Source organism: Lissotriton helveticus, chromosome 8 (genome assembly GCF_964261635.1).
Source record: "Lissotriton helveticus chromosome 8, aLisHel1.1, whole genome shotgun sequence".
NCBI lineage: Eukaryota > Metazoa > Chordata > Amphibia > Caudata > Salamandridae > Lissotriton > Lissotriton helveticus.
In genome coordinates, this window is record NC_136069.1 from 620,650,704 (window position 1) to 620,676,639 (window position 25,936).

General features: G+C 43.9%; 1 protein-coding gene across 7 annotated transcripts in view; it reads left to right on the top strand.

Annotated features, from left to right (window-relative positions):
- The window catches only part of SCEL (sciellin), a 490,458-nt gene that overhangs the window by 433,586 nt on the left and 30,936 nt on the right, over positions 1-25,936 (top strand). For all 7 annotated transcript variants that reach the window (XM_078657473.1, XM_078657474.1, XM_078657476.1 and 4 more), the window contains 2 exons: positions 14,566-14,625; positions 22,454-22,531. In XM_078657473.1, coding sequence (XP_078513599.1) covers positions 14,566-14,625; positions 22,454-22,531 — 138 coding nt within the window. The remainder of the gene's footprint in view (positions 1-14,565; positions 14,626-22,453; positions 22,532-25,936) is intronic.

Genomic DNA, 25,936 nt, shown 5'->3' on the forward strand with positions numbered 1-25,936 from the left:
CACCACCTTGCATCTCACGCGGCTGCAATGTTGCAGAAAACGTACCTTCGCACGTTGCTGTGTCTGACCCATGTATATCTGGTCGCAGGGGCATATTATGCAATATACCACATTGGTGGAGTTACAATTGGTGTGTGACTTGAGGGCAACTTGATGTTGTTTGTAGGTGAAAATCTTAGTCTGGATGGTCGACGGACAGGCTTTGCAGGACCCACATCGATAGTGTCCCACAATTGGAGGAAGGTTCCACATGGTTGTGATAGATGGTTCAGCTGGGCTCGATAGGAAGGAGCGCACCACATGGTCTCGGATGTTCCTTGCCTTTTTGAATGCGTGGAGAGGGGGGCACTTCATATTAAGGTCCTCAGATATCAGATTCCAATACTTATTGATGGTATGTTTGATCCTGTTACTTTTGGTGGAAAAAGTTGTAACACAGATCAAGCGGTCCTCAATCTTGTTGTGTTTTTCACCTGGTTCTAGTAAGGTCTCTCTGGGGTTGAACCATGCTCTCTTCATGGCTTTCTTTACCAAACGCCTGGGGTATCCACGCTCAAGTAGTCTGCCCATTAGGATTGAGGATTGATCCATATAGTCCTCCTTCCTGCTGCAATTGCGGCGAATTCGCAAGAACTGGCCAAAGGGGAGGTTGTCACGGAGGCCCCTAGGGTGGTGACTGGAGTACAGAAGGAGCGAGTTCCTCTCCGTGGGTTTTCTGAACAGGTTGGTTCGGAGCATCTCATTCTCCACAAAGATGGTTAGGTCCAGGAAATCGATGGATTTCTTATCATATTTGATCGTGAACTTGATATCTGGTGATCTATCATTGAGCCAGTTGAAGAAGTGGGTGATATCATCCTCGGTGCCTGACCAGATACAGATAACGTCATCTATGTATCTCATCCAAAGTTGTATTTGGGATCTGAACGGATTGGCATTGGTGAGTACAAAGGTATCTTCATACATGGACATGAAGATTATGGCCAGATCGGGAGCAAAGGCCGCCCCCATCGCCACGCCCTTGGTCTGGAGATAAAAGCAATTGCGGAAAATGAAGAAGTTCCTCATCATTGCAATCTTAAGCAGTAAGATGATAAATGTTGTTGGTACTTGAACGGGGGCCTCACGTTTGTCAAGGGCAATTGACATGGCAGCCAAGGCCTCATCCTGGGGTATGCTGGTGTACAGAGATACAATGTCGCATGTTACCAGGAGGTCTCGTGTAGAGTCGAAAGGGTGATCATCGATCAAGTTGATGGTTTGAGTAGTGTCCCTTAAGTATGTGGTCGTAGCCTCGGCCAGTGGTTTTAGAAAGGAATCCACGTATCTACACAGTGGTTCCAGCAGGGAGCCACATCCGGACACAATGGGGCGTCCCGGAGGCTTTTGGAGATCCTTATGAACTTTGGGCAAAGTATAGATGGTGGGGAGGCGGGGGTGCTTTTGATTCAAATACTGGAATTCATGTTCCGAAAGGAAACCTTGTTGGAGGCCATCCTGGGTGACCCTCTGAATCTCAGCCATTATACTTTGAGATGGATCCCCGCCCAATTGTCTGTAGCTGATCCCGTCGTTAAGCTGCCGTAGGATCTCATTCGTGTAGTTGTCCTGGTCCTGGATAACAATTGCGCCCCCCTTGTCCGCGGGTTTCACGACTATTCCGGTGTTGTCCTTTAAGGATTGGAGTGCCAATTTCTCAGCTCTACTAGTGTTGTGTTTGATGAAAGTATTATCATTCAGGATGGTCTGCACATCGCGAAGCACCAGACTCTCATAGGCCAAAATTCGTTGGGTCATGGCATACGTGGATGGTACAAAGGTGGACGGTGGCCTCAGGTTGGTTGCTGAGGAAGCTAGTTGATAGGGCTTGTCCTTGAAAAAGTAACGCAGTCTTATCTTCCTAAAAAACTTGTGGAGTTCAACCACAGTGTTGAAAGGATCAGGTGTTGATGTAGGAACGAAGGATAGACCACGGCTTAACACTTTAGTTTCATCTTCCTTTAGGGTATAGGTAGAGATGTTAATCACAGGGGAAGTTTCCTTTACCACCTGTAGTTCTTCCTGCGTGTGGATCTCTCGCCATGCTCCTCCTGGGGGAAACTCACTTGCTTGGTGCCTCTCCCTCTCCCGGAGTCCCACTCCTGGCCCGTATTGTATTGGCCTCTGCCGGTACCCCTGTCCCAATTGTTTCCTCTGCCCCGTGGGGGTCTCCATCCGCCCTGTCCTAAAAAAGGGGGGGGTGGTTGGTGGGGCGGTCCGTAAGAGTCCTGGTACCCGTATGCCCCGCTGGGGCCGGCTCTTTCAGAATCCTCACCAGAACTGTATGAGGAATCTGAGAAAGTTGTGAAATTGCGCCTGCCCCTGTATGATCCCCGGCCGCGGTTGGTAAATCTCCCTTGGTTGTCTTGTCTGTAGTATTCGTCCAGGAGGTAGGGATATGTTCTTTTTTTGTCGTACGACCTCACGTCGCGGGCTAATTTTTCAAGTTTCTTTTTGATTATGGTTGTCTCAAAATCCTGGAGGGTCGCCACCAGTTTGGTCAATGCCTCTTTGGAGTTGGTGAGAGTGGAATCCCCACTTATCTCGGCTTTGAGGTCCGTTATTTGCTTAGTTAGAATAGCAATTTGTTCACTGGCTGTTTCAATGCCAAGAACCATCCAATGTCGCGAACAGTTGTTCGCGACAAAACTGAAACCTTCACGGAACTTGGGAACGTCGATGAAGATGGCAGGTTCAACCTTAACCTGTAGGCCCACAGGGATAATGTTGGATTGGAGACACTGTGCTAGGAAATGCCCATGCAATTTGGTTCTAATAAGTTTCTTCTCTAGACGCTCCAACTGATTAACTTTATCGTTGAGGGAAAAGTCAATCACAGGTGTGGTGGAGGACAGAAAAGTATTTGCAGAGTCTGATAGGAATTGTTTGATATAGTCCTCAGTGTAAGAAAGAACCTCCTTATCAACCATAATGGTAGAAAATTTTTAGAAGAGAATAAAGAGAAAAGGAATTGAAGGTAGATATATAAGAAAAAGAACCTCGCAGACTAGCGTCTGCTCGAAGTATGTTGTAGACAGAGGGGTTCGACCCATGTGGTCAAGTGGGACCTGGGTAATAGATTGAAGTATATAGAGCGGTCCCAGACCAACAAACACAATAAACACTTTATCTTCACACATTTACATAGAATCAAAAGTAATGCAGGTTATCAGTGTTTTTATTTTCACTGAACCCAAAAGAACCGTATAATGGTTATACATTCACTAGTATTAAACACAAAATTAGAAGTGCGCCCACAAGAGGGAAGGGGAGGAGTGCAAAGGGAGGGGGGTGTTGTTTCAATTAGTTAACATCACTAATGTAACAAATCCATAAGTACAAATACATAAGTGAAACCATCATTATCATTGATACCTAAATGAAGGATCAAGACAAACACATGTTAAATAAAACATTCTACATAGAAAAACGAGACTCCTGTAGTGATTTTTAATATCAAGCTTGGGGTGAGGAGTTCGTATAGGTAGAAGATGGTCTACGTTTCGACCCAGAAAATAAAAACACTGATAACCTGCATTACTTTTGATTCTATGTAAATGTGTGAAGATAAAGTGTTTATTGTGTTTGTTGGTCTGGGACCGCTCTATATACTTCAATCTATTACCCAGGTCCCACTTGACCACATGGGTCGAACCCCTCTGTCTACAACATACTTCGAGCAGACGCTAGTCTGCGAGGTTCTTTTTCTTATATATCTACCTTCAATTCCTTTTCTCTTTATTCTCTTCTAAAAATTTTCTACCATTATGGTTGATAAGGAGGTTCTTTCTTACACTGAGGACTATATCAAACAATTCCTATCAGACTCTGCAAATACTTTTCTGTCCTCCACCACACCTGTGATTGACTTTTCCCTCAACGATAAAGTTAATCAGTTGGAGCGTCTAGAGAAGAAACTTATTAGAACCAAATTGCATGGGCATTTCCTAGCACAGTGTCTCCAATCCAACATTATCCCTGTGGGCCTACAGGTTAAGGTTGAACCTGCCATCTTCATCGACGTTCCCAAGTTCCGTGAAGGTTTCAGTTTTGTCGCGAACAACTGTTCGCGACATTGGATGGTTCTTGGCATTGAAACAGCCAGTGAACAAATTGCTATTCTAACTAAGCAAATAACGGACCTCAAAGCCGAGATAAGTGGGGATTCCACTCTCACCAACTCCAAAGAGGCATTGACCAAACTGGTGGCGACCCTCCAGGATTTTGAGACAACCACAAGCAAAAAGAAACTTGAAAAATTAGCCCGCGACGTGAGGTCGTACGACAAAAAAAGAACACATCCCTACCTCCTGGACGAATACTACAGACAAGACAACCAAGGGAGATTTACCAACCGCGGCCGGGGATCATACAGGGGCAGGCGCAATTTCACAACTTTCTCAGATTCCTCATACAGTTCTGGTGAGGATTCTGAAAGAGCCGGCCCCAGCGGGGCATACGGGTACCAGGACTCTTACGGACCGCCCCACCAACCACCCCCCCCTTTTTTAGGACAGGGCGGATGGAGACCCCCACGGGGCAGAGGAAACAATTGGGACAGGGGTACCGGCAGAGGCCAATACAATACGGGCCAGGAGTGGGACTCCGGGAGAGGGAGAGGCACCAAGCAAGTGAGTTTCCCCCAGGAGGAGCATGGCGAGAGATCCACACGCAGGAAGAACTACAGGTGGTAAAGGAGACTTCCCCTGTGATTAACATCTCTACCTATACCCTAAAGGAAGATGAAACTAAAGTGTTAAGCCGTGGTCTATCCTTCGTTCCTACATCAACACCTGATCCTTTCAACACTGTGGTTGAACTCCACAAGTTTTTTAGGAAGATAAGACTGCGTTACTTTTTCAAGGACAAGCCCTATCAACTAGCTTCCTCAGCAACCAACCTGAGGCCACCGTCCACCTTTGTACCATCCACGTATGCCATGACCCAACGAATTTTGGCCTATGAGAGTCTGGTGCTTCGCGATGTGCAGACCATCCTGAATGATAATACTTTCATCAAACACAACACTAGTAGAGCTGAGAAATTGGCACTCCAATCCTTAAAGGACAACACCGGAATAGTCGTGAAACCCGCGGACAAGGGGGGCTCAATTGTTATCCAGGACCAGGACAACTACACGAATGAGATCCTACGGCAGCTTAACGACGGGATCAGCTACAGACAATTGGGCGGGGATCCATCTCAAAGTATAATGGCTGAGATTCAGAGGGTCACCCAGGATGGCCTCCAACAAGGTTTCCTTTCGGAACATGAATTCCAGTATTTGAATCAAAAGCACCCCCGCCTCCCCACCATCTATACTTTGCCCAAAGTTCATAAGGATCTCCAAAAGCCTCCGGGACGCCCCATTGTGTCCGGATGTGGCTCCCTGCTGGAACCACTGTGTAGATACGTGGATTTCTTCCTAAAACCACTGGCCGAGGCTACGACCACATACTTAAGGGACACTACTCAAACCATCAACTTGATCGATGATCACCCTTTCGACTCTACACGAGACCTCCTGGTAACATGCAACATTGTATCTCTGTACACCAGCATACCCCAGGATGAGGCCTTGGCTGCCATGTCAATTGCCCTTGACAAACGTGAGGCCCCCGTTCAAGTACCAACAACATTTATCATCTTACTGCTTAAGATTGCAATGATGAGGAACTTCTTCATTTTCCGCAATTGCTTTTATCTCCAGACCAAGGGCGTGGCGATGGGGGCGGCCTTTGCTCCCGATCTGGCCATAATCTTCATGTCCATGTATGAAGATACCTTTGTACTCACCAATGCCAATCCGTTCAGATCCCAAATACAACTTTGGATGAGATACATAGATGACGTTATCTGTATCTGGTCAGGCACCGAGGATGATATCACCCACTTCTTCAACTGGCTCAATGATAGATCACCAGATATCAAGTTCACGATCAAATATGATAAGAAATCCATCGATTTCCTGGACCTAACCATCTTTGTGGAGAATGAGATGCTCCGAACCAACCTGTTCAGAAAACCCACGGAGAGGAACTCGCTCCTTCTGTACTCCAGTCACCACCCTAGGGGCCTCCGTGACAACCTCCCCTTTGGCCAGTTCTTGCGAATTCGCCGCAATTGCAGCAGGAAGGAGGACTATATGGATCAATCCTCAATCCTAATGGGCAGACTACTTGAGCGTGGATACCCCAGGCGTTTGGTAAAGAAAGCCATGAAGAGAGCATGGTTCAACCCCAGAGAGACCTTACTAGAACCAGGTGAAAAACACAACAAGATTGAGGACCGCTTGATCTGTGTTACAACTTTTTCCACCAAAAGTAACAGGATCAAACATACCATCAATAAGTATTGGAATCTGATATCTGAGGACCTTAATATGAAGTGCCCCCCTCTCCACGCATTCAAAAAGGCAAGGAACATCCGAGACCATGTGGTGCGCTCCTTCCTATCGAGCCCAGCTGAACCATCTATCACAACCATGTGGAACCTTCCTCCAATTGTGGGACACTATCGATGTGGGTCCTGCAAAGCCTGTCCGTCGACCATCCAGACTAAGATTTTCACCTACAAACAACATCAAGTTGCCCTCAAGTCACACACCAATTGTAACTCCACCAATGTGGTATATTGCATAATATGCCCCTGCGACCAGATATACGTGGGTCAGACACAGCAACGTGCGATGGTACGTTTTCTGCAACATTGCAGCCGCGTGAGATGCAAGGTGGTGGGAGCCCCGTTGGTCGATCACTGCAACACTCACAACCACCTTCCTGAAAGTCTTAAATGGACCATTCTGGAACAGGTCCAACTGGGCCCTAGGGGCGGTAGCATCGAACCCGTCCTTAATGTAAGGGAAATTAAATGGATTCGCCTTTTTGACTCAGTAGCCATGGGTCTGAATGAATCAGAAAGCAGTTTCGCACAAATGGCCACGTTGTGAATATGGTCCCTTCTTCCCAAGCTCAGGGGTGCCCACACACACTCTTAATCTGATTTTCTGACTCATTTGTCTCTCTAATCCAGTCTGAGTGTTTCTCCGCTGAATCCAGGCGTTTGACTACCTTGTTCGGTGTGTCCACGCTTTGACGTCCTATGCAATGTTATCATGAGCCCCATTGGGCAAAATTGTTCTTATCCTTGCCAGCGTGACCTGTTTGACTCCTTGGCCGCTTGACTACCTTGCACGGTTGGTCCGCGACCATGGAGTACATGTGCTGCATACCAATGACCACATTGAGAGATTATATAAAGGTACTAGTTGGACTCTTTGTATAAAGTATAAAATATATTTGTCCTGTATATAAAAAAATCCCTGACCCTTTATGCGCCTTGACTATCATGCTGGGTTGGTCCGCGCATTTTTTGGATTGTATTGAATGCGACTCTCCTTTATAATAATTTTTTCTCAGAGTATGTATTTGACCAGTGGATCTACCCTGTTCTGAGATACTGTGCGCCTGAACGCCATGCTTGGCAGTTTCGCGCAACATTTTCCTGTTTGTGGTATCTAGCTCACTGTTGACTTCTATGCTTATTTGGGGCTCATTCGTGAGTTTTAATTTCCTATAGATTGAACCTTTATTAACATGTCGTATTAACTCCGTCTACCATCTGTAACATTCCCCTTGTACCAGTCTTTCCTCGCAATTTGGGACGCTACCCGGTCACTTAGCAACGCGTCTGAGTCTGTCTTCACCAGTTTATATAATCGATCCGCGTAGCCATGGCAACCCTTCCTGGTTCCAGGCTGACACGCGCTGACGCTGGCTCCGCTTTTACCGAACACGGGTGAGTTCCCTGACAGCAGCCGCGTTTGTCTAAACCCCTCTGTTTAGAGCCCATCCATTTCCTCATTTCTCCGTTCTTCTAGATGGCGGTCTGAAGCACTTTGACGCTTAGACCACGGAGGCCCCTGTCATTTTCAAGGAGAAATGCCGAGTCGGCTCCTCCCGGAGATCATCTCCCTTGGGTGAGTTCTTGCTCCGCGGTCTCACCCAGCTGACAATACGTGCCATTGTTTCATGATTCTGACATCCGATACCCACTCGTTTTTTCAGACAAGAGCCTGGGGTTTTGCCATAGCGTATTTGAAGGACCCCACCCGGCGGGCCATTAAGAACGGTTGTTCTATTTACCACAAGGTAGGCCCTTGTCGTTTTTTGCCCCTACCTGCTTGAACACAGGTTACCATATGTGTTTGGTCCTAATGTACCGAATTGGTCTCACATGTTTGTTTCAGACAACTCATATCATTAATCTGGACTGGGCCCTGCCTGGAGACGCAAGACGCCCAGCAGGCTCGCGGCCTTGTCTACCTGCGCTGCCAGGTATTCTCTCTGTTCCGCCCTCAGTTCACCTCCTTTTTAATCTTAATCGTTTCTAACTCCTCTACCACATGTTTTGTATTTTGATGTGACCAGCCTGCGGGCTTTTTAAATTCATGCATGTCGGGACTCTTTTGAGACCGTTTAAATTAATGCGCATTCTTTCACATTGCACTTAGGACCCGGCCCCACCTCTCCCTTCACCCCCCCACGTCCTGATGAAGACCCTCGAGTAAGGATCCAACGTCCTACACCTCTGGGTCGAAACGTAGACCATCTTCTACCTATACGAACTCCTCACCCCAAGCTTGATATTAAAAATCACTACAGGAGTCTCGTTTTTCTATGTAGAATGTTTTATTTAACATGTGTTTGTCTTGATCCTTCATTTAGGTATCAATGATAATGATGGTTTCACTTATGTATTTGTACTTATGGATTTGTTACATTAGTGATGTTAACTAATTGAAACAACACCCCCCTCCCTTTGCACTCCTCCCCTTCCCTCTTGTGGGCGCACTTCTAATTTTGTGTTTAATACTAGTGAATGTATAACCATTATACGGTTCTTTTGGGTTCAGTGAAAATAAAAACACTGATAACCTGCATTACTTTTGATTCTATGTAAATGTGTGAAGATAAAGTGTTTATTGTGTTTGTTGGTCTGGGACCGCTCTATATACTTCAATTCACAGAAGTAGCATGGGAACCAGGGCCAGACCGGTTACCGAAACCAGCCCTGGCAAACTGCTCGGCCAGCCCCCCTGGGGGGGAAGTGGGTGCGGCGGATCTGTTTGCCTGGGCCAGTTTCAGTTGATTTGTTACAGGGGGGCAATATTGCCAGCCCCCGTTAACAAAAACAGCCCACAGGGGCCCAAAACCGGCCCCCACCCTGGCGGCCCACCGGGTAAACACCTGGTGTCTGCTATGGCCATTCCAGCCCTGAAGGGAACTCTCGTCTTCAGGGTCCCTAACAAGTGCAAATTCTACTGTCCCACAGAGAGAATGGGGAGATCAGTGCCAATGGACCTGGAGACACGTCTAACAGAGTCCAAGTCAGTGCAAGGCCAGAGAGTCCCATCACTCCAGACAGGGCTGTCCGCATGAGGCCCATCTTTCCTTGATTTCTGCAGGCCTCAATGCTTCTGAGTGTACTTCCTTTGTGCAGGGATTTAAAAAGATCAGGTAGCACGTTCTTGAAGTTGGACTTCTCATGTTAATTCAAAGATGCCAGGTAATTGCTCCACACCTGATCCATCCCATTGCCCAGTATTTTGGATTTTCCAAAATGACAAATTCAACCTTTCTTCACCCACGGCTCTTTTAGAACCTTTAGCTCCACCCCTAACTGATACAGCCAGCTGCTCCCTTCCCTCAAAAACTTCAAAAGGAACCCCATCCTCCCTTTGAGTACTGCCAGAGGTCTAGATTCCTCCCTTTGTTTCTGTGAGAAAAAGCATGCCCAAGCTTGTTAGTAATTGTGGGTTAATTAGCCCATGCATATCCACCCCCCCCACACACACACCCAACCACTCACAGGAACAGGCAAACCCTCTCCAAATCCATAATCTTTTTAGGGTTGGACTTAGGAAAATGCTGCAACCCCCCACAGCATAAGAGGGAGTGCAAATATGGCCAAATGTATTTTATGTACGCACCCTGGGCTTTTTTATTTATACCTCTAGAAAAAGAATTCACAACTTGTTGCACCAAGGCCAAGTTGGTATTTTTGCCCACTTTTCGCCTACAGTGTGAATGCAGTAAAGCACTACAGGCTTACAGTGAAGTATTACACTCTCGCAGTAAAGCACTGCAGACTCACAGTGCAGGCAAAAGGAAATGCAGATTTTTTTGGTTGGGTGACCATTTAAATTATAGCTCCTGCACAGGCCATAGTCAATCTGTTATAGGTCCCATCTGTGACAGGCCGCCTGTTCATAGATACCGGGCTGAGTCGTCCCTCTCAATCAGCCCACACACCCATGTGTAGACATGATCACTTGTAGCAAGTCAGAGGCTCCTTCCCCAGCACACCTTATTTTAAAAAACATGCACGGGCAGTTACCACTGAAGTCCATTTTACCAGAGCCTACAGTGAGTCAAAATAAATTAGGGAGACTCAGTCACAGTAGGTTCAGAGACTGTACTACCATTAGGGAAATTCATCCTCCAATCTATTACACTGAGAAGAGTTCAACTTCTTAGATGCATAGACATGCAGCACATCAGTAATATAACGCAAGTACATGTGGCTTGGAACACTAGGCATGCTTTTGGTTGGAGCATGTGGCTACACCATGAAATAACCCTGCTCTGGTAAAAGCCCTTTGGGCGAGTGCAAATTTCAGCCTTCCCTCAGCAAATAGTGATTCTCCAGTTCTCCAGAGGCTGCGGGTATTAAGTAATTTACATACAGACTGCCACCAGGCCATTGGTGACGTTACTACTGATCCTTGCAATAGAGGATGCATTGGAAGCTCCCAATGATTGTAGTCTTTACAGAAAAGAAGTTACTTCAAGGAAACAACAAGGTTTGAGCTAAATAGCTTTTGCGGTTTTTCAGAAAAAAACATTTGAAACAAAAAATAAATCAAAATATGAAGTGTCATTTCCAGGCCTGAGCTGTATTCAAACATCAATAAGGACAGATTTATTTGGCTATTGCATGGATTTGGTGGTTTGCGATGTATATTTCTCTCATTCTTAACAGAATGAAAAAGGGAATCTGTTAAGAATTGGTTTCGAAAGTACCATGGCTGCATATAGAGGTACTTTGCTACTCAAAGGAGGTGATGTCATATTCGGTCTATGGTCAGAGTTGCTAGTGGAAGTAACAGGGTTTGGTAAGAATATTTGAATCTACCTAAACCATCACCCCTAAATAGGGAAGATGGGAACAGATCCTAAAAGTAATTGAACAGCCTGTTGTAGAGTTGTCCTTCCTTCCTGTCTGTGCCTCAAGTCTCTGTTTCATTTCCATAAAATCAATAGCATAAAAGTCTGCTGTAAGATCCAATGTCTTGAAAGTAGATTGTTCAATTATCCAGACAACCAAACTTACAGCTAGATATACAAATGTTTAGAATAGCGAATTCCATATAGCAATTTTTTGGAATCGCGATTTGGTAATCGCTATTCTTAATGTATGAAAGATTTATTTTTAAATAATGGATTTTAAGTGGTTGGCAAATAGATCTGCCTCATGAATATAAATGAGAAAGGTCGAAATTTGCAACCCATAAGGAAATACAGCCCTCACAGGGCTGGGGATGGTGGCCTGCTGGGGTCAGCAGACTACCATGTCTATGATTGCTTTTAAAGGAAGTATATACATATTTTTGTAATGCAACCCGTTCTCCTTAAAGGAAAATGGGAAGCTTTTAAAAAATAATAATGACCATTTAAGTTTAATTTTACCCGTGGTACTACTGCCTTCTCTTAAAAAATATAATTTTTTGCATTCTCAAATGGGAAGGTGTCCCTTGAGAACTCCGTCCTGTGTGTGAATGGGAAAGTATTACTGTTTTGGAACTGGATATCCAAATAGCAATTGCTTGTGATTTTCTACACCTACTTAGCAATTCTGTAGCATGTCACTGATTCGCTAAATAGGTTTAGTGCATTTGTTAAAGCTATTTAAAGGTCACAAATCCTGTGATTTAGTGAATCAGAGGCTTTGTGGTAAAAAAAAAGATTCGGACATCTTGGCCACATAGTCTCTGTAAGGAGGGTGAGTGTTTTTTGATAGGTGTTGCACTAGAGGGCTGGTCGGAAATGGCTTGTCCGCTACAGCGATCTACTTAATAATGTTCTTACCTACTAAGAAGCAGAGAATACTTTGCCTCAGCCCAGTACATCTTGGTTTAACCACCTAGCGGTCTACTTTGCTTCCAGCTAGCATACTCACTGAAGGTCCTTTGATACTAAATTGTCAAATATAGGCAACTATTGGTGTAAGATTAAAGGCAATGAACAGTTTGTATCAAATGAATATTCAACTTCTTTATACAAACATACACTCAAGTTCCAAATGGCCCTCAAGACCTGGCTGTTCAAATAAGCCTCCAGGACCTTCAAGCGTCTGGATACCCCATCGGGTGATTAGCTGACCTTTATAAATACTAACAGACTGATTGATTGGTTGACAAGTCACAAACAAAACCACAAAACGCAGTAACTATGAAACAAAAGGTTTTAAGCATTAACATCTAAAATCTGTGATTAATGTAGGGTTCCAGATAAGTTCTGCCTGTTTGCCGGCGCCCCATGGCACAGTATAATTGTTTTCTGAGTGATATTTCTGAATTCATTTGTGGTCAAGTTGAAGGATCAGCCTGTACTAGTGTGGGTACTGTGAACAATGGTAATAAAACCAATTTATTTTGGTGAAAACAAATAGTTCAGTAACAAGTAGTTCAATACGATGCCGCACTTATGGAAAGCGCTCTCATGCCGAGGGAAAGTTTTGCCTTGCACTGTCCGAAATGGATTTGTTTGCATTAAGAAGCGGTAATCAATCCGAACATCATTGGATGAACTTGTCCTCCCGGTCATGAAATGAATTGACACACTTACATTACTCTCACATAAACTCTAAATGTAAATAAGTTGAAGGCTTGTTGGGTGCTTCATGTGCTGCACTGGTGTCAGAGCTTGTCTGGCCAGGTCAACACATTACCAGCAGATTCAAGCATATGCTGACCATTTCTGATACGCGTCATTGCTGAGACCTGCCCATTCCATCTCTGGAGACTCCGTCTGGTTGGAACCAATGCTTTATTCGTAAAAATACAACTAAATGCAGAGGCCTAAAGATGTCCTTAGGACACCAATAGAGCTGTCGTATGCTATGGTTGCTGCATGCCAAGGCTGCTTGGTCTTGATTCCACGTTCCACCTCATACCTCTCTACTACACCTATCTCACCCTTATTGGGTCTCTTTTTATCCCAGCTCTCCCCTTTTCTCAAAGCTTTCCGGTCTTTCTTCCCATCTTCCTCACCTCCTCGTCTGCTTTCCTATCTCCTTCTCTCTTTCACGCTTGATGATGAAAAAAGTCTGGTGTACAAAAATGAACTGCAATGCCACAAACACTTGCAACCACCAGAGCCCATGTTACACTTACCATAACATGTTAGATAGACATCCTACTGCTGTAATGCTTCCTAAGGGGTTTTAACTCAACATTGGTTCTTTTCACAGAAATATTAGTATTTTCCAGCATGCGTGCGCGTATTGTAGTTACTCTTAAACAACAGCTACAGGAAAAAGCCTCACTGCCACTGACCACATTGTTTCACAGGAATAACAATTTTATCAGAAGAGGGAAGTCTTGCAGACGCAAAACAAGGCTTTGTGGCTTTACAGTAGAACAGTGGTGTAGCAGGTGTTTTGTAGGCAGGACCGGACTGGGAATTCAGAGCAGCCCTGGCAGTTTTGCAGTAACAAGGCCCCCGCCCCCCCCCCCTCCGAGAGTGGGGGTGCAAGTGTGAAGCACTGCTAATTTTGTTACTAGAGGCAGATATTGCACCCGCACTGCAAAACCAGCCCCCAGTAACTAAAAAACGCCAAGCACAGCTACAAAACTGCCCCCCCCCCCACCCTCCCAGCCTCCCGTGGAAACACTTGATACCTGCTACGGCCAGTCCAGCCCTGACAATAGGCCTTAATCCATGCAAGGAAAATGGCCCCCAGGCCCTAGTTGAGTAGTGAAGGACAGCCGGTGTTTGGCCGAAATGGGCTTCTCACGTGCCAGAGCTAAGATATTACTGCAGATGTAGAACTAATGATACACACACCCCCACTTAAGGGAAGTAAATGAGTTTGAATGGGGATACCCCATTTCACGTGTCCTACCTCTGGTATTCCCTCAGTATTTAACGATATTGTATTCCCATTACTACCTGCTTACTACAGCTCTTGGTTAAGCGTTCCATGTCTCTCCACTAAAGCACAACCCCATGACCTGGGAATGCATGGACACGCCCCCTTTCCACTTGGAATGGCTGAAAGGAGATCTCTAGATCCATAAATGTACCCCAGGCTCTAAAGTCTGCATCAGTCCAGCATCCAGGAAGTCTCGCTTCTTTTCAGTATATGGGTGCTGCGCCTTCTCCGCTTTCATATTGATTTTAGAAAGATGATATTACCATTAATTGTAATCTTATTGATCACCATTGATTTTCTCTGTCTTAGAAATGGCTACCTCGATGACCTGGTTGCAATCGTCCCAAATGCAGAGAAAGAGAACAAAGGGTAAGGCTTTCATTTGCCTTCATTTAGAATTTCTAACTGGCCCTTGAAATCTTGGGATATTATGGTGATTTGCATTTTTTTGCCTATGTAAGCAAATACGCGGGTGTATTTGTTTTGAACTCTATTTATTCATATTAGAAATTTTCTCAATAAAAAAACCAGGCTTTCGAAAGGTTCTGCAGATCTTAATTTGTCGATATGTGACATTTAAGTCGTAAGTACAAAACATAGCACTAAGAGTCATTATTTTTGTTCTTTGTGCTGCTCATGATTATATATTTCACTTCTACATTCTACCATTTTATTGTGCTTCCTGTGGTCTCTTTCCGCTTTATGTATTCTTAGCCGTTTCCTAACCACGTGCAGTTGTTTAAACCTTCAAAGACTGAATCACAGAAGCATAGATGTACATACTTAAAGTGTTAGATTTACATTTCCTGTATTGCCATAGTATGTAAATATTTTGTTATTCTTCTACATCCCCTTGCAACTCATGCTGAATATGTCATGTGCATAGCTTCATGTATGGCGTCCACTTAGGCTTGTGGAAAATGCACAATTGATTGCTTAACTGATGCATTCCACACATTTCACATATCTGGGGTTAAGAACATTGTGGAATTGTATTACTATAGCCTTATAGCCCGCCGTAGCGGGCTATACCGGCTATTAAAGGCCCGCTGAATCGTTAAAGGCCCGAGCCAAAGGCGAGGGACTTTAACGAAACAGCGGGACTTTAATAGCCGGTATAGCCCTGCTGCGAAGGGCTATAAGGCTATTAGAACATTCTGCCACTAGAGGGCAGAATGTTCTAACAAATTAAACAAAGGGTTCTCGAAGCTCGAGGGGATATAAATCCCCTCGAACTTCGAGAAGCCTTTGTTGAACATTGGAATGTTGCTCTGCGGGCCTTTACCGGCCCGTAGAAGCAGGGAGCACTCCATTGTCTGCAATGGAGCTCCCAACATTCCAATGTTCTAATTAGCTCTAATATTTTCCTCTAGAAATATGGTTAGCATAATGGGCATGCCTTCATACACACATCAAAAAGAGATGGCAGACTGATGCACTATCAGCCGCAGCCCCTCCTAATAGGCTGAGGGGCCACGCCCCCTCACCTTTTAGCCACTATAAACAATGTCTGTCATGCTGAGCACAGGTCAGCCTGTCATACACTCTTTATTTTCAGGTCAGGCAGCCAGGAAGTAGACATGTGGTAAATGCGCAGGCTCTTGGCTGCCTAAGCTGAACTTTGCCGGGCTGAAGAATTCACAGCTCCTGTGGGCGTGGCATCTTCATCCTGGCAAAGCACCTCGAGTCCCTTCCTCTTGTGAGAAGGGTGACTGTCACTGATTGCCTCAGACCTGGGCGCTTCAGTTCTAAGTCTTGAAGTGCCCAGGGCCGAGTGTCAATCACTGACACCTCATTACGGAGTGGGGTGGGATCAGCAGTCTCACTGACCCCGTCCCACTCTGTGACGAGTGAGGGACTACTGCCTTCCCTCATTGGCTGCCATAAGGTCAGCCAATGACAACAGTCCCAACCCTCCTGGGATCTCAGAGGCAGAGCTGGACAGGTAAGTATGATTTTATTTGTAATGTTTGGTGCATGCATGAATATTCGGGAATGAGTGTTGAGAATGGATGTGTGTGTGCGTGCATGTGTGAATTCCTCATGTGTATGTGTGCGCGTGTGGTCCCCCACACCCCACCCTGGTAGAAGTACAGGCTGCCACTCTGCACTAGGCAAAACATGTAGGGCCAATTCACAAAGCAAGGTTAAAGTTTTTAAATAAATACTATTGTAGTACTCTTTTACATACTATTACATGACTTTCTGAATTTACCCCCAAAACATCTAGAATGGCAATAAAATGTGTTTTTTTTTTGTCATATTCATATACTGTTAATATAAATAGAAAACACTGCACCTTGTTTCCAGTTTCACAAAAAGGAAGTTAGGCTTTCTGTGGTCGATTCAGAGTATGTCAAAGAGTACTCCTGTAGTACTACTTCTCCTACTCATAAATGCTTTTTGTGAGTTGGCGCAAAAGTGTGCGAGATCCATTTATATGTGGGGGAGGTGTGCAGACGTGTGGAATGAATGTGCCTAGATGTTTACGAATGCCTTACAGGTTTATACATTTTCAGTGGACATCAAATATAATTTTAGTTCCTTGCCCACTTTTTTCACTCTCCCGTAGTAGAATCCGTATTTCCAAATGAATTTGACAAGATTTTGCAATCTCATCTGATCGTCACCAAAGTTTTTTCTTTCTGTTTTAGCCCTATTCTGCTACATCAGACGTGGCTGCATTTTAATTAATATATTTGTGACTTGCATTCGACTTCTATGACCTGGGCCGGACTGGCCGTATCGGGCATCAGGCATTTCCCAGGGTGGCTGGAAGGATGGGCGTCGGTTCTGCAGCGGTGGGAGACTTTTTTTTACTGGGAGTCAGTTTTGCAGCAGTGCTGCAATATCAGACCCCAGTAGCAAACAAGTGTTTCCATCCTCGCAGGACCAGGCAGTGCTACACTAGGGGCTGGTCTGAGAAAATTGCCGGGCTGCTTTGAGTTCCCAGTCTGGCACTGGCCATGAGAGGATACCCAGAATCATATGTTAGATCACATTGAGGTCCCCTCACCCACAATCCTCAGTAACTGCATGGGCATAGGCGAGGAACTTTGCTTTTCCAGCTCTGATGAGCACTTGTTCTGTGGCAAAAGTGAAGCCAGTTATGACCCTTCTTCTGCTGAACCCTCTCAGCGCCTAAACACTTTTAATGCACTCTTCAAGGTTTTATGATAATACTCCTAGCCTTTGTCAACTTGTGCCTAAAGCACTCTTCTCAATATTTTGGCTTGATCCAAATCAAGCAGGATAAGTGAGTAAATAAAAATCCACACTCTGCAATGGACCACAGGGCTGTAAAACATGTACATAGACCAAAGCGTGGCACTGTGTTCATTCCAGAGGATGTGTTAAATTAAATTTCTACCAATGTATGGATGGATTTGCGGCTCTCTTTACATAAAGTAGCTAACCTACTGCAACTACTGAAGCTGACGTAAAGAAATGCAGAGCGGCTGAATCCATATTTCGTTTCACTGCTTCACTGTGTATACAAACGCAACAGGCCTCATGCAGTGTTAATTTGTAAAACAATAAGTTCAAGGGCCCTCATCAGGAGGCAACTGTAGCTTGAGACACATATTGACCCCACCAGCCCTGCCAAAGACAGTGCCTACTCAACTACTAACCAGAACACTCCTACAAATGTGACAATTCAGACTATCTCATTACCCCAATGCTTTAAGAATGGCGTGGGTGGCAGGTATTAGTCATTTTTACTGAATATTAAATTAATAAACACTGTTGTTGTCCTCATCTCTAAACTAGGTATACAGCGCCACCATGTGGCAGACTGTTATAAGTCCTGGTGCTGACAATTAAGTGCTGGTGCCGAGCGCCGGAAACCACAGGCTCAAAATAAGCACTGGTAATGTAAAGCCCATAATTAAGGAAATCAGAAAAAGTATGACTGGGAAAATCGGGGAAGAGAAAATAACATATGCAAGATTCAATATACTACCTAAACTAGAGTACCGGCATCCTCGAGTGCTCAGGGAGCTTTCTGCAGTATTACAAACTTTAGTATCAGTGCTTAACACAGTTAAAACGCATTTACACAGAGTTCTTAACACTGCCTCTAAGGCCTAACCCTGATAACATCAGCAGGTGTGACCATTTCAGCTGTCATTGAATTATATATTCAGCTATTACCAAACCGTTATATCTGGCCCAAAGCGCTATGAGACGTCCAATGGAGGTTTATAGTGCTTTGTAAAAACAAAGTCAAATAAAATACCATAGAATGGAGTCAATGTTGCACCATACCAGATAGGTAACAAAAAGATCACCACAGCGGGCCAAGCAATAAGCACCTCAAACTTCAGTAGTCCCACATAGTGTTAAGAGTTCTGTGCTGTACAACCTCCAAGACCTGCTGTGTTTCGGTCCCACTGGATTTCCAGATAACAACTTGTAGAAACGTGGAGGCAGCACCAGTTAGAAAGTAACTTGCAAAGGCATCTAGTTGTGTCAAAATTTCTTTTATTGTTCTTTTTTTTTCTTCAGAAGTGCACAAGACAGCCAACGCGTTTCGCTCCCTCCCCGGGAGCTTCGTCAGGGCAGAGTAAAAGTAAAGGTCTAAATTGAATATTCCATAGACTGCAGGGCAGTATGACGTTGGGTTGAGCTTCAAGTGATTCAAAGTATCAACAGAAGGATTCGATTTGTAGTCAAAGGGGTGTGTCACCAGATATTGGTTTATGTCGGTGTAGTGAGAATCAAGGCACCAACCAAAGGAATATATAAGTGATGGCAAAAAGTAGTCTATTTCGATTTGCCGGTAACTCGTATTCTCACTACATCGGCATAAACCAATATCTGGTGACACACCCCTTTGACTACAAATCGAATCCTTCTGTTAATACTTTGAATCACTTGAAGCTCAACCCAACGTCATACTGCCCTGCAGTCTCTGGAATATTCAATCCAGACCTTTACTTTTACTCTGCCCTGACGAAGCTCCCGGGGTGGGAGCGAAATGCGTTGGCTGTCTTGTGCACTTCTAAAAAAAAAAATAAGAACAATAAAAGAAATTTTGACACAACTAGATGCCTTTGCAAGTTATTTTCTAACTGTTGCTGCCTCCACGTCCATACCAGATAGGGGCCAATGCTGCGAGCAATAGTGCTCATACACTAAAAGGAATGTATGGAACCTGCTGCCTGTGTGTGTGTATGTGTCTGTGTTCATTACCGTGATTCCAGCGGTGTGCTTCGCAGTGGAAATATGTGGAAATGTAAAATGGTCAATGTAAGTTCAGGTCTTGCAAAATATTTGGAGCCATAAAACTAATTAATGACAGTTAATAAAAGGTTTACAAATAAGGAGCATTGACCCTTTCCTACCCAAATCCCCAGGATACCCTCGCGGGTGATAGTGCACTTTATAAAGTACACATAACAAAACATATCATAATAACCCAACAGATCAACACTTTTGCAGAACTTCATAGTAACAATGATGAATTTGGAGTGAAAGGGTGGTGTGTTGTGTGGTGTATACATAGCCGAGAGTGGGGATGTAGTGGAGAGTGGAGATGTTGTGTGAGAGTGTAGAGATGCCAGAAATAGTTTCAGCAGAGAGAGGTTAGGGCCAGAAGTAAGAGTAGGATGTACTCAAAGGTGTAACTATTACAGAAAAGTGAGTTAGCATTCTAGGATTAATAGGAAGTAGAGCATACTGCCATTAAGTAGTGTGCAGGAGCAAGTGTCATGAGTCCCATGAGTGCTGGAGGAGAGGGTGACTCCAGAGCATTACCAAGAGAGGACAGTCTTTGCTAATGAGTGCTTATCCGCTGTACTTGGTGTGAAGGGGACAAATATATCCCTGCACAGCACAGTTTAGTGACACACTTTATATTGAATAAAAATGTGTCAAACTGCACAATGTGGAGCTATTTATTTGGCTCCGACGGACTTAAGATACACACTAATGGGGGCATAATGTGAGCAAAGCTGTGCTTGTGTGTGCTTTCCACATTTAAAAGTGTAAATTTATCACCTGCTTTTTACCGGTACTAACAAGGACATATTTCCTTTGCAGTGAGGTGGTATTACCATACGCTTTGTGTAGTGATACCACTTTACTCTCAGCCGCGGCCGGTAGTGGGAGTACCGGCCGGGCGGTGACGGGAGGAGGGGGAGGGGCAGGGTGGGGGGTAGTAATGTATGGATTACGGACTTTAAAAGGTAAGTACACATAAAAATAAATAAAACGAATTTCGTTGCACACACTGCATCACCAAATGCGATGCAGTGTGTGCAACGAAATTCGTTCCCCACGTCACCGCCCAGTCGGTACTCACACTACCGGCCGCGGCTGTTTACTCTAGATTGAAGATCATATTAAATTTGCACATATAGACTTTCCACATTTTATCACATTTTGTGACTCACCTAATACTCTGTAAAAAAGGGAATTCATGATAAATAAGAACAGGATGTTGATTATAGTCATTTGAATTATTTTGTAAGTGATGAGCTGTGATTTTGTTGGGCACTGTCGGTAAGGTGCTAAGCCTAGGGATCCATGGAGACACTTTGAGCTTCATTTAGAGTTTGGTGGAGGGGTTTCTCCATCACAAGTATGATTGATTTTGAGTCCGCCTTGCTACAAGTGCCACAGGATATAATGCACTTCTAATAAGGTGGATGAGATATCGCTCATGTTTATGATGGAGTAACCGTCGCTGAAACTCTAAATTAGGCTCCTGGGGGCCTGTTTGTGAGCCACTTTGTGTTGTGTTTGCCCCATGCAGTGTGGTTCATGCGTGACACAAACCTTAAATACGATTTATGAAGCCACGCAAGGCCTCTTTGCGTTGCCCTGAGTGGCTCCATAAATCTGGAGTAAAACAATGCAGTGTGAATCTCTGTATTGCCTTACTCTACGCTAGGGAGGCGTTCCATGGCCTTTTTTCTAGGGTGTTCCCGCGCAATGGCTATGGTTTCTGATGCATTCCCAGATTTACCAGAACTGGCCAACCTGGGAAAGTGCCAAAAAGATACGCCTTCCCAGAAGAGGCGTAATGAGGAGAAATATCTTTATTTCTCCTTGGTACTTCCTATTTCTATATCTGAGGCATTCGACAGAACACATAGAAAGAGTAATATGCCTCTCAGGATTTTTTTTGTTCAGAAAGGTGTCCCTTCTTGCACAAAAACAATCCTGCATGCAATGCAGGCACCCTTGCACCGTAGTGCAAGGGTGCCTGCCTTGGCGCCAGGCTGCCAAAAGTGCGCCAGCGCAAGGGAAAATGGCAGGAAGGCCCCATATTGCCTTAAATACGGCACATTCCTGCTATTTTCCTGTCACGAAGTGCAGCGCAGCCAGGTGACTTGCTGAGCTGCACTGCGTGACATTCTCGAAAATAGGCCCCTTTTTAGGTCGAGCATTCAAGATCTCTTGTATATATTTTAATATATACTTATTAAACACTTATATGCGTATGTACTATATGGACAATGGAGATTAGCCCTAGGACGTGTCTGCTTCCACTTAGGGACTTTTTTTCTGTTCACTGCCTCTATTTAACTGTCTTGATAGAAAACGACCAGCAGAGGTCAATAAAATACCAGAATTGCTTTCTGCTGAGACTTTATTTTTTGTTTATTTTTCTGGCAACTGCCTTTATTTAACTTTCTTGATAGAACACGACCAGCAGGCTCAGTAAAATACCAGATTCACTTTAGCATTCTCTAGATTCCAGTCCATAGAAATTGTCTTGCACCAGCACCCGTAGACAATAATATTTTTTTCAAATCTTGTATTTTCAGTGATATTACCACCGAAGGCCCTGATTTTATATTAAAAGCAAAGCTTTGGACTATACCATTTGCCGCTGAAAGGCAATATTTCTCCTCATGTGTTTCCATAACTGCCATCTCACGCAGTTTGGCGCTTTCTTTCCCTCCATGTTAAAGAACAGTAGATGTTTCAGCACCCAGGCTAATGTGCTGCATAACTAAATAGATATAAGGTCCCAAAGACATGACCGATTGCATTGCAAATGCTTGTTTCTTTATCTGGTTGGTGAAAAAGCATTCTGTATGTTGCAGTTTCCGTCACTGAAGCCAGCCTCTGGGAATGTGACGTTGTAAAGCTTGCAGCCATTGTCAGGTGAACTCCTCTCAGTTGTTGTAAGAAAGCCTGACTCACCTGCCCTGTGGCGCACGTCTGCTCTTATTTCTTTCAGAGATGGCGCTCGCACGAGCTCTCGGTCATCAGATGTGACTATAAATAAAGATCCGTACTCCTCATCCAGAAGCACCAGGTAAGCCAGATCTTACTTTTGAGCGGATAAACTGTGTTAACCTTGTATTTGCCAAAATATTTCATATGGGATAATAAAATGCCAATGAACTGAAGATGTGTGGAACGCTGACTCGATTTTTAAAAGCTTAAAATCAAAAATCCCGTACAAGTGCTTATCTGTTTCAGAAAGCCATTACATTATGAGTTAGACCCGGTAAAAATGAGCGAAAATTATTTTGCACCACTTTTTTAAGCTGCTTCAAATCATGGTTGATCCCAGATAGATTTCTGTTCAGATTTTACACTCCATTTTTCTACCAACTATTAAACAGTGGTAAAATTTAGTGCAAAAAAAAAATCAGCAAAATATGGGGGACAAAATGTTTTTAGAAACAACGTGTGCTCAATGTGCTTCATTTTTTGGTGGGAATATTTTTGCGGCCTTCTACCAGGTGCAAAAACCTTCGCACAAATAACATTTCCTCTGGGTTGTGGCAAGGTATTTGCTATTGACTTACACTTCTTTAAATTGAGAATGGCGCATATCAGACACAAACACTATTTGCAGCTGTTTTGTCTGATTTTCCTTCGGGAATAGCACCAGATGATACCTGGAGTTAACCATGATTGGATAATCTCTAGAATCATTTACTTTTATGGATAGCTTGTATTTAGAACACCGGTAATGCTGTATATAGGCCAATATTCTAATACTGATGCTGTATTCCTGCTCTAGAAATTACAGTCACATGGTATGTGGGTGAACTGTGATATTCCAATTTGCACACTCTGGATGTCAAAGAAATGAGCAGTTAGTATGGGATTCGGAATTACTAAACCTGATTCCGGTGGGAATATTGCATTTTTCATATAGTTAGCCGGTGAAATGTACGGGTGTTCAACATGCAGTGCTGTAGTCATGTTTCAGTTAGCCCTGGTGAAATTCCTGTTTTGCTGGTGTAATCTGTCGTAATTTAGCACATTTCAATGTATTCTTGTTACATAAAACTCCCAAAATTATGCCAGACTGACGCTGATCGCAAATTGCCGGAATAGAGCAAATGTTGTTCTGGACACTTAAGTGAAATGCTTCATCGCAATGAGAGGATGGATGTTGCACTAAAATATCGTACTGTAATCTGTTTTTGCATTTGTGCATAATTTTGCTGTTTCACATTTTGTATAAATTCATGGAATTTAGTGTAATATTTGTGGAATTTCACATAATTGAGCAAAAGCAAACTACGCACATTTCACACACCTCTTGCTTTGTGCTAGGTTGTGGTTCCCATAAACTAGGATCTTGGGCCACAGACCTTTTTTGTTCCCAGCTCTAATAATCCCATAAATAATGGGCAACAACTCTGCAGGAGCCCTGTGCAATCGGGAATAAGGGGTTTGAGATTTTGCATCCACTATGGGTCTTAACTCTTAATGAGAACTGCAGACCTGCCAACTCACACGGTGCTGTGTGTCACAAAATTTCTGCTCCCTTCACATGGTCATCCGGGGAGGAGCCAAAATCACACGGTGCCAGGAAAGACAAGCAAGCTCAAAACTACTGCACAAAGTGGCTTTCCAGCTTCTCTTTAGTGGCTGTAAACTGCAGATGTCCATTAAGAGGTGTGAAAATACTGCAGGACATCGGCGACAGCTTCAACTACCCTATATTTTAGATTTTTGGGGAGTGGGCTTGGTGAGGGGCAGAGTGCCTCTTAAGTAGCTCTCAGCATGAGGTTGCGCCTCTTCCAAGGCCCTGCCCCCTCTTCACATGGTAACATTAATGTGTAGGTTGGCAGGTATGGAACTTGAAACAAAAGTACACATCAGTGCCAGAAGTGTTGCACAACGTCCTTTGATGTCCTTGTACATATCCAAACATCCAGTCAAAGCTGTGCATTGTCAACCTTTTTGATGCTAGTCAATGCTAAAGAAACAAAATCCACACATGTAACAAATGGCCAAAGTGTTTGCCGCCCATAACTCTTCAGGGAGAGAAACAGACCAACTGCACTGTTAAATAACAAACACACAGAGTGAACCAAGAAAAGTACTTGCATTGGCAGAACCAGTAGACATTTTAAAGCCTTTTCACTTTGTCAGTGCTTGTTTGATTTTCTCATGGGGTTTGCAATACTTTGACGAGGACCTACTGTCTTATCTAACAAGTATCTAAAAGAAAAAAACATTGAATATAAACGAAAATATTTTTTTTGTCCCGATAATCACACGCAATATAGTACCTGGCAATATAGTACCTGGCACTCAATGAAACTACTTTATGATTGGAGGTGCTTTTGTGAAAGGGCAAGATGCCATCACTAACAGTGAGGTTAGCCAATAGAGAAAGCGGGAAGACCCATGACGCATGCTGTATGCTATAGTGGGTGGAGGAAAAATGTGAATGACACAATAAAAGCTCAAGAGATGAAGTGGGCTTGCTAAAAGTCCCCATAAGCAAGTATATTATACAGACAGTTTTAGAAAGCTCAAAAAGTCTTGGTTAAGGTTAGACCTAACAGAGAACGCATTAACTCTGTGACCAGAGCTGAGACTTAAAAACAAATGCTTTGAGTAGCACAGGGTAAGAATGCAACAAGCCAGGTATGGGAACATTACATTTAAAGAGTAATTGGCAAACAGATGTAGAAAACACTAACTTTTACAACAAAAATGCTGCAAGATGAAGAAATGAAAATGGCCCTTTCGTGTTAATATAGTGCACAGATATGGGGCCATATTATGATATGTGCACGGGTGCAAACATGTAAAAGGGAGTTTTGCTCATTGTTTCTTTCATAAATGGCTGTCGCCAGAACTTAAACAATTGCAGAGAGCACTCTTCAGAAACAAACATAAGGGTTCATCCTGAGTCCCATGGAATTCCAGACGGTAATTAGACACCAGGCAATGCTGATTCCATGGAGTAATGTGCTAATATCCTGTGTTTTTCCCTTTTCTGATGTACGCACATTTGTAATGTGTTCAGTTAGCAAGCATGAGTTGTGCAGTGTTTTATCTGGCAAAAATTGTGCAGAGAAAGACCGGGAGTTTCACTAATTTGCACATAGATCACATTCATGCACATTGTAAAACGCACGACATAGAACTGGAAGCTGTTTGCCTTGTCTATTCAATCAAAGGCAGAGCAGAGACATTTCTTGGGGAAAAAAATCAAAAGAGCAGACCTATCTTCTAAATCTGTGTCCGACATGCACTCTCCACAGCAGTCCATGCACTGCGACAGAACATTTCTTAAATAAAAAACACATTTAGAGCCCCCTTCTATCTGAATGAATGCTTGCACATATCATCATGATACGACAAAAGAGTACATAAACTTAGCACTGATGCAAAAAGTACTCTCTTGCACAATGTATGCTCTGTTTCTATTGGGGAGGAGTGTGAGCATAATTTCCTCCAG